The 12017-nt window shown below is 37.5% G+C and overlaps 1 protein-coding gene and 1 long non-coding RNA gene across 7 annotated transcripts in view; one reads left to right on the top strand and one right to left on the bottom strand.

Moving 5' to 3' along the window:
- Window positions 1–5489, top strand: part of tfec (transcription factor EC) — a 62865-nt gene extending 57376 nt beyond the window's left edge. For all 6 annotated transcript variants that reach the window (XM_077235042.1, XM_077235043.1, XM_077235044.1 and 3 more), the window contains 3 exons: window positions 636–711; window positions 1468–1615; window positions 4357–5489. In XM_077235042.1, coding sequence (XP_077091157.1) covers window positions 636–711; window positions 1468–1615; window positions 4357–4785 — 653 coding nt within the window. In that variant the 3' untranslated portion in view covers window positions 4786–5489. The remainder of the gene's footprint in view (window positions 1–635; window positions 712–1467; window positions 1616–4356) is intronic.
- On the bottom strand, window positions 4119–8009 carry LOC143742275 (uncharacterized). Its single transcript, XR_013205418.1, has 5 exons — window positions 7965–8009; window positions 7612–7712; window positions 6087–6250; window positions 4334–5451; window positions 4119–4200 (listed from the first exon to the last, which is right to left on the bottom strand). It is a non-coding gene; the product is annotated as an uncharacterized LOC143742275 (long non-coding RNA).
- Window positions 8010–12017: the final 4008 nt, after the last annotated feature.

Genomic DNA, 12017 nt, shown 5'->3' with positions numbered 1-12017 from the left:
TAGTTTAGAGTCCAATTCTGAACTAGTTGCTTATTAGAATGAATATTACTATTGACTATTGGCTGTTTATTAGTACTTCTAAAGTGCATATTAATGGCTTATTCTGCATGACCATATTCTACATCCCTTAATCCTACACAATATCTAAACCTAACTACTAACTTACAAACTATTAATAAGCTGTAAGGCAAAAGTCATAGTTAATAGTGGGAATTTGGCCCTAATCTAAAGTGTGACTATTTATATTAACAGATACTTTTAATTTTAATAATGTATTAGTAAATACTGAAATTAACATTTAGCATACTTTCCATTGTTAATTTTATAATGCAGTGAACTAATGTTAATGAATGGAACCTTATTGTAGAGTGTTACCAATATTCTTTCAGATTTTTGGGATAATGAGGCTAATTTCAAAATGTTATTTTATTTATTTATTATTTAAATGTACATTAGGGTCTCAAAAGACAGTTCAAGTCACTTTCAACAAAATATGATGGTTAAATATTTAATGTAATTATTTCTTTTCAATAATAAGCCATTCATATTGTAATTCCATAGTGCATTAATTATTTCTATTTAATATTAATATTAGGTTTGTGCTGCATGACTTACTTTGTTCTCATAATTGTCAGTTGAAAGACGACGGCGATACAACATCAACTACAGGATCAAAGAGCTGGGAACGCTGATACCGAAATCAAATGACCCGTAAGTAAAAGTCTTACTGGATTCACAGCCGAACTCAAAGTCTTCGCATCAAATCACATCAGAGATAGACTCTTAAAGACAGGGCAAAATGACACTGAAGGAGAGAGTAAATGACAGTACAAGGCTCATTTCTCAAAGAAATACCTACAGCACGAACAGACCACCATCTGAATGATGAAAATGAGGTTCAAGGCAAAGTATAGACCATTTGAACTAAAGTTTAAGCACAACTGAACCCAGAGATGAAGTACGGTGCAGACAGGGAGCCCATTGCCCCGGCTTAATTGAACTTTTTATCGAATTTAAATGGAAGGCTAGTGCTGTCACCTTGCCATTAACACAAGATAAAGGAGATTATTAGCTCCGATCAGGCCAACATCTTATTCCAAAGAAAGAGACAATTTCACGACACTTTCCTCCTTTTAAAAAGTAATGGTATCGGGAATGACTGCACTTTACTTCGGCTTCCAAAGTCCAATTTTTTTCTGCCTCTTCCGACACCTATTTTTGCTCAGGGATTAATTTTACCATACAAGGGGCCACAGAATGGTCTTTCTGCAGACGTACTTAACTATTCCATTAAAATTCCCATTCAAAGGCAAGGTAATGTCCGAGAATGAATAATTGGCCATGTAAATCACAGTTTCTTGGTCCTGGAGAAAAAAAGAGACCCTTGTGAGGCTTTTCTCTGTGTATGAAAGTTCTGCTGATGCAAAGGCGGTGTTGAGAAAGGTTATCTTTTACTTTCTCTGCCAGTGATATGCGCTGGAACAAAGGGACGATCCTCAAGGCCTCGGTGGAATACATTAAGTGGCTGCAGAAAGAGCAGCAGCACGCCCGTGATCTCGAGAGCCGACAGAAGAAACTAGAACAGGCCAACAGAAGACTCCAGCTACGAATCCAGGTAAAGACACAGAAAGAACAAGTGAACGAGGGGAATATGGCCGGAGAATTAGATGTAGACATGAGAGACTGTAGAAAGCGATGGTTGTAGGAGCGAAAGGCAAGAAAAAAAAAATTAAAAGCGAGTGATGTAACAAGAGTGATGAAAAAAGACCAGCTTATACATTCCAAGCTGAGACAATGACATCTTTATAAACTATCAGATGACACAATTTAACTCTACACTTGGGGCATTTATCCGAAATAACATCTAAATTGGGCTGATAGCATTAAATTAACCTTAATTTTATAAAAAATAAAAAAAAACATGTGGAAAGAAAACATTCATAATTCAGTCAAAAAGAGTTACAACAGAATTTACCTACATAACAGACAAAGGGGCAAAAATGAATTGGTGAGTTGTTTGTTTGACCTGAATCATTTAAACAAAGCGATTCTTTCAAAAGAATTAAGCTCCCCATTATTTAAGGGCCATGTTTAATTATGGCCTTAACTCTCTCTCCTTGTCAATCTACAGACATGATAAAATGTGGTAAAATGTAGCAATATTGCATTTTGTTTTGATTCTCATTAGAAAATTAGCTTGAAACTGTAAGAAAAAAAAAGTCACTCTACTAAAAAACCTAGTAGTATCAGTACTCTTAGTTCGTTACTCCCCAACATTGATGGACAAGCAGCTAAAAGCAGCATGATGGTGTCCACTCTAGTGGTTTTAACCGGTCACTTGCGCTGATGACCATCTTAGCTTGAAAACAAATGTTCAAACACACCCTGCATGTGCCTGACATCTGAGCGGCCTGCTCCTATCGATGTTTGTAACCGCCTTTCAGGCCTCACTTTGAACACTGTGAGCTGAGGTGATTATCTGATTAATAATAATAATAATAGCGGCTACAGCTTCGTCAGGAGCGGAATGTGCCCCGGAATTAAATTATGAGAGCTAATAACTTTGAAGAGCTGGGCTCCTTGTCTGAATTTATGCATTCGTTTCCAACAGTATTGACATATTCATGGACCAGGCGCGAGTCTTCTTCACACATGTGAAGACATTACAATTAGCCCTCAAAGTAATTACCCCGAGGCTTCCTTTCCAAAAGCTAATGCTAATAATACCTCAATTGAGTGTCTGAAGATACCCACGCTGAGAGGCAATGCAATAGCTCATTTAGACTGTCTCCGCTACAGATGATGTGTGGGAGTAATGGAAATATGAAACCATAGCGGTTAGTCTAGACACTTGCATGAGTACTAGGTTAGTACTTAGTGTTAATCTCATCAACCAAATGAGAGAACAAATCTTGTTTCATTATTTTTATTTTTTATTATTTAATCAACAATAACAAAAGTAAAACACGTGCACATCAATATATTTAAATGATTTTAATTAAAAAGAAGATGAGTAAACAAAGAATATGGTCACACTTTTTTTTACAGTGTCCATGTTACATGTTCTTACTGTAGTCAAAACAGTGAATTATGCATAATCACAAGCAACTAACCCTAATTATATAGCGCGTATGTGTTGTTAAATACTATTACTCAATAATAAAAATAGTCTAAATATAAAAATAAACGAGTATTCAAAATAAAAAATAACACCAAAAAAATGCCTTATATTAATGTAATATTCAATAATAAGGTTTTAAATAATCCAATCACCCAAACTCATTCTATACATATAACATTAATCAGATATTTAAATATGTATAAAATGTATAAATTATTTGGTTTATTTTGCTTTTTAAACAGGCAGTTGTTATTAGATGCCATTGTAGTCACAGTAAAATGTACTCAAATTAATAAACATGACACTGAAATGATGACCAACTGTGTAATGGTGTAAGTTCAAGGTCAAAGGTCTGGGCAAGTTAATGATTGTGCGCCACACACCGTTAAAGGAACACACCGACTTTTTGGGACTTTAGCTTATTCACCGTATCCCCCAGAGTTAGATAAGTCCATACAGACCCTTTTCATCTCTGTGCGTCCTGTAACTCTGTCTGACGCACCGACCGCTAGCCTAGCTTAGCACAAAGACTGGAAATAAATGGCTCCGGAGTGACTGGCGCAACACTCTGAGCGAACTCTCTGCTCCTAACCACGGGGCTTCTCATGTGCTGCGAGCAAATCACTCCGCCCAAGTAGCAGTGAGCCTTCGGAGAATATAGATCCCAGTATGTATACGGTTAGAAGATGCCTGTGTCTCATATGACCTTGTTATTTGTATACACTGTGACTATACAAATCACAACATATAAATAGGAAAATGTTGGTGTTATTTTGTCACTTATTGCAGTATGCTAGCTGGAGCCATTTACTTCCAGTCTTTGTGCTAAGCTAGGCTAGCGGTGGGTGCGTCAGGCAGAGTTACAGCACCCACGGGGATGAAAAGGGTCTGTATGGACTTATCTAACTCTGGGGGAATCGGTGAATAACCTAAAGTCCCAAAACGTCGGCGTGTTCATTTAAGCTGTCCTGTTGTAACGGGAAGCTCTGCTTGCTGGAAGTTACCTCAGAATTTATCTCTGTGATGGATGAGTTTTTGAAGTTGAATGCACCCTTCATGCATTTATGGCACATAAGGGCCTAGAGATAAAAAAAGGAAAGAGTTTTTCTTTTTTTCTTTTCTTTTCAAGGAATTTGCCACCAAATTAGAGTGGCATCTATTTCTGTCAGACTTGACCCGGATGGCCTGAATGCAAAGTTTATCTTAACCCACCTTCCTGTGTGTGTCTTTGACAGGAATTGGAAATCCAGGCTCGTGCTCACGGTCTGCCCAGTATGGCTGCTTCAATGGGAGCAGTTGAACTTTCGTCCCATCTCCTGAAGCAGCACCAGACCCCCCCGCAGCCAGGACAGCCCCCCCTTTATCCTCAGGAGGACATGAGCACCCCGGACTACACCCAGCGGACACCCTTACCGGCGGCCTTGGTTGTGGGGAACGGCGGAGAACAGACCGACGGCTCAACCACCTTCTCAGATCCTCTCTCCCACTTCACTGACTTCTTCTGCAGCACCTTGAAAGAAGAGCATCGGCTGGATGAGATCCTGATGGACGACCCCCTCTCGCCCTTCGGGACCGACCCACTCCTCTCCGCCGGATCTCCTGCGGCGTCTAAAGGGAGCAGTCGCAGGAGCAGCTTCAGCTCAGAGGAAGCAGACGACCTCTGACCGTCCCGACGCCGACCTGCAACACTGTGTAACTGACCTCCCATTTCCACTGGATTACAAAGACGACGGGAACTCATCCCAACATCTTACCCCAATGTTGAGTCAGACACATCAAAAAAGGGAGATTGACTGATTGATCTACTGTGCAGATAAAGGACTGTCTGTACAGCAATAACACTGGTTACAAGTGATCACCGGATTACCAAATGTAGATTTCTGACACTTAATGGCATTGTTGAGATGGACCAGTTTAAAGAGAGAAATCTTTTTGTGCCTTATCCAAAGCAAGCTAACTATATTACTACTGAGACCAGAAGCGATGCAGATGTAATTATGCTAGGCAGGAAAACCCTAACACATCTTTCTGTATCATACATAATGTATTTTTCCAGAAACATACTGTTCAAGTATTTATGTTTTAATCCCTGTATTCTTAAAAAAAACATTTCTTATTCTAACATTCTTTTACTTTTTATATATAACTCTAGGGGTGTGGGAAAACACATTAAACCCCTTTTTGATAAACTCAACAGGGTCTCACATTTCTTGCATATTCAAAATGTCGGTAAAGAAGATAGTTGGAAGAATGTTGGCAACCAAACTGTTTTGGTGACCGAAAAAAACAAACACAAGGACATACCTTCATGTTGTTCCAAACCTGTATGACTTTCTTCTGTGGAACATAAAAGAAGATGAGTAAATCATGACTGTGTGTGTCTGTGTGTGTGTGTGTGTGTGTGTGTGTGTCCCTTTAAGTTATCAAATAATAATAAAATGGCAGTTTAGAATAGAATATTTTGTAGAATGTTAGAACTTTACATTTAAGTTTAAATTCTTGAAAAGTATGTTCATCGTGAATCTCCAGTTCGTCTGGAAGCTTGTTCCCACCATGGAATAAAATATAAAAATTGCGAGTATAAAGCCACAAATCTGAGAAATAATTAGCAATTACGACTTTTTCCCTCACAACTGTGAGTTTTTATCCCAGCAATTCTGACGTTTTTTCACAATTCTGAGAGGAAAAAAGTCAATTGCAAGATATGAACTCGTTTGAATTGACCTTTTTATTATTATTTTATTCCATGGGGGAAACATGTTTCCATAAATTAGTCTTTTAATGATTTTTAAAAAATCTAATATTAAGCATTGCAATACCTATTAGTACTATACGTTTATAATCAAATAAAATCTTCTAACAGTTAATGTTAAATTTGACAAACTTTACATTCAAAAAATTATTGACTTCTGTCAACTAAGATGTAAAAAAAAATATTTGAGAACATTTTTCTCCATGAATGCACTTCTATTTACCTTACATAAAAAAGATTTTTTGTGAATCCAGCTCCAGACTGAGTGATGAGACCCGGGTCTGAAGTAGCGGCTCCCACTGACAGTGATGAAGATGGCCCTCAGCCGCAGGACACGGATGACACTCAAATAAATGTGCTAGCGGTCTTCTGAACAACTAACACAAAAACCATCCGCAGAAGAAGTTTACCACAGAACAGTCATGAGAAAAATCACACCAGACTTTGAATAGCAAACGAGTTGAGTTCTACTGCATGTACAAACACTAACGATCATAAATAGTTAGCAACAACATGTAAGACGAACCTCACAGCTGCTCTGAGCCTCTTCTGAGTCAAGTTGATTTAAAGTTTTATTTTGGACTTGCCCAGAAAAGGCAACCTTCTAAAGACACATTTCATTAGCAGATATTATTTCACCAAAATCGAAAATGAAATAACACATTAATAATACAACAAACACAAGCACAAAAAAAAAAAAAAAACACGTCAATGCATTTCGGCAGATAGCCCGCATTCATCAAAGCCTGGCTAAATTAATGTTTGAGAATGTTATTAGCTTATATGTTTCTCTGTAATGAAATCGAAAAAGCTTCGACTTGCATCTCCGCCGCAGACGGAAAATAAAATTGAAATGCCACATCATTATCATGCACTGATACTCCAACTACAAAGTGCTGAGTGATGTTTACACTTAATTGGCCAGAGCAATTACCCAAAGTAAATATGGATTTTCATTAAATTACAAACATGGACGAGGTCTTATGGAAATCATTTTCATGAGCGCAATTTCCTTTTTCTCAGCCACTTCCAAACCATTTTTCCTCCGCAAACACAGTCCTTTGATTTATTTCAATATGGATAAAGAATTGAAAAAGGAACAAATATTATGTTCAATGCAGAAAAGCAATCATACTATCGCACATATGCAAGACTAGAGAAGGAGAGAGCTACAATTGTTGTAGTCAGATGAGAAAGAAACTAGATTTACATTCTGAAGACAATCTGAGTGAAACTTGAGCATGCTAAACGTGCCACTATAATGCTAGGGCATGGTTTTTGTGTATCTGTCACTAGTACATGGTTTCTAACTGGTCCAGATCAAAAGAGTCCACCTTCACGTCTCTGTGATATTGTGGTCTGTAGTTATACAGTAACTCTGGGCAAAGCAACTCTATGGAGTTTTGTCACCCATTAAATGATGAGTTGCATGCAACAAAAATCATTTCATCTCTCACACACACACACACACACACACACACACACACACACACACACACACACACACACACACACACACACACACACACACACACACACACACACACACACACACACACACACACACACACACACACACACACACACACACACATGTATTATGCAGCAGAAACTAAACTAGATATTCTACATTGTATTTCAATCATCCACAGCCATAGGTTAATATATTTTCCTTTCTTAGAAAAATTAATTACGTGACTTTAATGTTGAATCCCAGAAAATGGAGGGTTGTTGTTACCTGTTTCCCGCTGAATCTGTTCCCGCTGTCCTGTGTGTCACCAGCAGATGGTGGTAATACACTGAGATCCTCATATGTGCCACACAGTGAGAGCTGAGAATCTAGTCAGTAAATCATGTTTCACAGTAACCTCCGGATTGTTCCGCAGTCTTATTTTGATGGATATAAATCTCGGAAACAAAAGAAGATGCAAGTCAGTGGGAGATTTTTAATATGTGGCTTTGCTTCTTAGATTTGTAAAAGCATCAGATGTTATTTATTTATGCAGGAATAATAGAGAAAATCCTCCTTATAATCTGAGAAAGAAAGAAAGAAAGAAAGAAAGAAAGAAAGAAAGCAAGCATCTCACTCACCTGGTGGAGAGGTCAATGACATTGTTTGGCATTTCTGATGATTTCTGAAGTAAAATGTAAAAACATTATAGCATTAAAAACATTAAAACATTAACATGATTAACTAAAACAATAATAATAAAAAAAATGATTTTAATAAATAAATAATGGTATAAATTAGCTAAACTAATTTGCACTGCGACAAATTAAATAAAGTGATAAACTTAAAAAAAAAAGTCTGATGTGTGGCTCTTTATCTCTTTAGGATTAACTTTTATCATTTAAATAAACGATTTATGCAAACATTTCATCCGGTCATGTATTAAATTCAAAATGATGCATGTTCTAGAAAAGGTAACGCTTTATATTCCACTGTTCATGTTACACTCTTACATTCATTAGAACCAAAAATTCTAAAATTACTCTAATCAAATAACTGAAGTCAGCATGAAACGGAAGTTACGGTAGTCTTTTCTTCCCTATAGTGACTTCTTAGAGTGAAACGGCTTCTCAAACAGGAAAGAAGGGCGGGGCTTGAGTTTGCGGGGAATTGATTGGATGGTTGTGGTTTGCTATTAGTCGATCTGATGTGACTGAGTGACAGGTTGCCCCGCCCTCACGCCAGTGAACACATCATCAGAGAAGAGATAAACGTTACTATGATTATGAGGGCACAATAAAAACATAAAAAAAAGATGTGCACAGATAAATCTTTTATAATAAATACAGGAATATTCCATTCAAATTAAGAAATGTCAATGTTGATTTCATGGTGACTTTAATCAGTTTGATTGTGATCAGGCTAACTAACACTACCCAGGGTTAGACTGCACATGAGAGCTGTGGTGACGGTAACGTCCCCAGGTCAACCCCACTGACCAGCCTTCCCATAATCCTCTGGGGCAGAGCCTCCATTTTGTGTTTATGGGACCACACCCAGCAGTATTTCACAACTCCCACATCACTGGCCGGAGCGCCGAATTAACAACGGAGCACAAAGAGATGAAAAGCCTCCAGCTGGGCGGCGCTATAAAACCCCTGAATGTGATTTCCAGAGATCGAATGAATTGAACCAGATGCCAAAACATAACTTCAAACAAATTGACTTCCAATTATTTAGATGCACACTTCCAGATGTGCCGCAGATGCAGACGGGGAGAGCAAAGGTATCTCAGGCCTGTGTCTGCTTTATTCCACAATAAAGATGGGGTACGGTCGAGTGTGTTTTAAATCACTCGGATCAGGGCAGGATGTGGAGACGACCAGTGCGGATGTGGAGACGAGAGTGTCATTAGGACAAAGTGAACTGACAGAGTTCCAGACAGACATTAATGGACAATACCATTTACAGAGAGAGAGAGAGAGAGAGAGAGAGAGAGAGAGAGAGAGAGAGAGAGAGAGAGAGAGAGAGAGAGAGAGAGAGAGAGAGAGAGAGAGAGAGAGAGAGAGAGAGAGAGAGAGAGAGACAGAGAGAGAGAGAGAGAGAGAGAGAGAGAGAGAGAGAGAGAGAGAGATATGCTGGGAGAACAGTCATCAAGCAAAGACATTTCTTAAATGCTAATTTGCCTCCTGCCAAACCTTCATTCTGGAAATGAAATCACAGGCAGAGGGAAAAACTTGCAGCTCTGGCTTTCTAATGCATATACATGAGTGCATATTAATTCACAAGTTTACCTACATTTACCAGCATATGTGCAAAACTCTGATTGTATATATGAAGTATACCACAGTTTTTGCACTGCCATAAATATATCGATCCACTGATATTGAGTTGCCAATGTCTGATGTGGAAACAGATATCTGGAAATCAGGGCAGCGAAAAGCCAGTATAATGCTATCTAATATCCAACTATAAAATATAAATATTATATATACAAATAAGTGTTTTATATATTGAATGTACTGATATATATGATAATAACTTGATTATTATCAATAAAACAAATAATCACGATTTAATTTTATATATATATATATATATATATATACAAACACACCGGTATACACACGCACGCACGCACGCACGCACGCACGCACGCACGCACGCACGCACGCACGCACGCACGCACGCACGCACGCACGCACACACACACACACACACACACACACACACACACGCACAAAACAATCCAACAAATTGAGTATATAAAATTGCCAAAAATTATTATTTTTTATAAAATAAACGATTTACTCAAAATTCACACAAAAAAAACACTTAATAATAATAATAATAATAATAATAATAATAATAATAATAATAAAAACAAATCAATTAATTCATAAAAAAAAAGTAAAACCGAAATTGCCTGGAGATTTTGTAAATGACACAATTGGGTCAATGTTTACTAAAAAACTTAAAATATCAGAAATTAGCTAATTAATAGGTTGATTTATTGGTCACTAGTAAACAGTTGATTATTAATATGCAGCAGTTTTATAGACAGTCCCACATTTAAAAGACTAACCCAACATCTCACACCGCCCAGTGTCTGTCCCACAGATATCCCGTGGCCCTGTGGGAGCTCTGGATATTTTCTTTATGCTTAATATCTATAATTGACCAGTGCAAAGTGCAAAGCGTTCATTCCATTATAAACAGTAAGAGTGTGTTTGGGGAGGTCGAGCTGGGATTTCTGGGATTTCTGAAAGGGTCCACGGGGGCTCTTTAATTCGAGACCCTGCTCTGGACTATGCTAATCTTCTGGCGGTCCATCAGTCTCTCCTCGTAACCTCTGATAATCTGAGTGACCTTGGCAGGGCGGCGGACGGCACCGGTCATTGATTTGTAATTCAAAATGAGAGCGACAGGTCTGAAGGCACGAGCCGGGTAACAGAAGCCTCTCCTTCATCAACACTGCAGGGAAATCAAGAAAATAACATAAGCAGGAGAGAGATATTAATCCTAGAAACACTGCCACCATCACTCTTAGTGTGTGTGTGTGTGTGTGTGTGTGTGTTCAGACCAGCAGTGTTGGGTTTCAGAGGCTCGTTATCACACCGGGATAATTGGCGCTGTGCGGGTCGGCCCGTTTGACCAGGACTTTGTGCATTATTCATCTCCAGGCCTGCAGTGGGCCGTCGCCACGCCCTTTAGATGGAGACTTATTCATTATTAATGGATAATTGTTTATTAAATGCAGAGGCTTGACCCTATTATGCCTATTACAGCCTGTGGAGTAGACACTGGCCGTTTGACCGTATACTAAAGATGTGAGACGGGGCCTACAGCTGCACGGGACAGGAGGGACATGCGGAGGAAGAGGATGAGAAGGAATGAGGAAGAGCAGACTAACAGGTGCAGGGTCAAAAGGGAGTCATAAATACATATTTATGAGTTACGGTCGCTTTCGTGGGTCATGTGCTTCACTTTGGATGGCAGGCAGGTTGGGACACCAGTTTCCAGTTTAAGCACTCAATTATAAAATGTACTTTTTTTATTTTTCCCAAAAAAGATTAATCCATTTATATCTCAATGTTTGCTTGCTCTCACGAAATAGTGAAAACATTAATAATACAATAATAAAATATAATAAAAATATGAGATTACTATTGAATATACTATTAATAATAATAATTGTTATATATCTTGCATATACTGAGACAAAATAGTGAACTTTAATACAAAAATAATATATTGAATATTAAAATATGTAATAATATATAATGCTATAATGTTATCATTAATATTATTATTTATAATATATATAGTATATAATAAGAATAACTGTTATTATTTGTTATAATATATCTTGTGTATTATTATTATTATTGACAAAAACAGTGGAAAAATTAATAGTTGACTAAAAAATATAAGATAATATTAATATTGAAAATAATAATAACTGTTATTATTAATATTATTATTTATAATGTTGTATATTCCCTGCAATGAATGTAGTAACAAGTGACTTGTTTTTATTATCAATCTCTTTCTTTTCTCTGCAGAGGTGTGGTCATGGGTAAAGGGGGTGGTTTTGTTTTCTTGAACAGTAAATGATTATAACTTTAAAAATGATAATGTAAATATATGTTTCAATTGTTCACAGTATAGGTCACTTTAATTCCATCCAGCTT

Source organism: Siphateles boraxobius, unplaced genomic scaffold (assembly GCF_051911475.1).
Source record: "Siphateles boraxobius isolate OS27281-9 unplaced genomic scaffold, OSU_SipBor_1 19, whole genome shotgun sequence".
Classification (NCBI taxonomy): Eukaryota; Metazoa; Chordata; class Actinopteri; order Cypriniformes; family Leuciscidae; genus Siphateles; species Siphateles boraxobius.
This window is presented reverse-complemented; position numbering and strand designations above follow the sequence as displayed.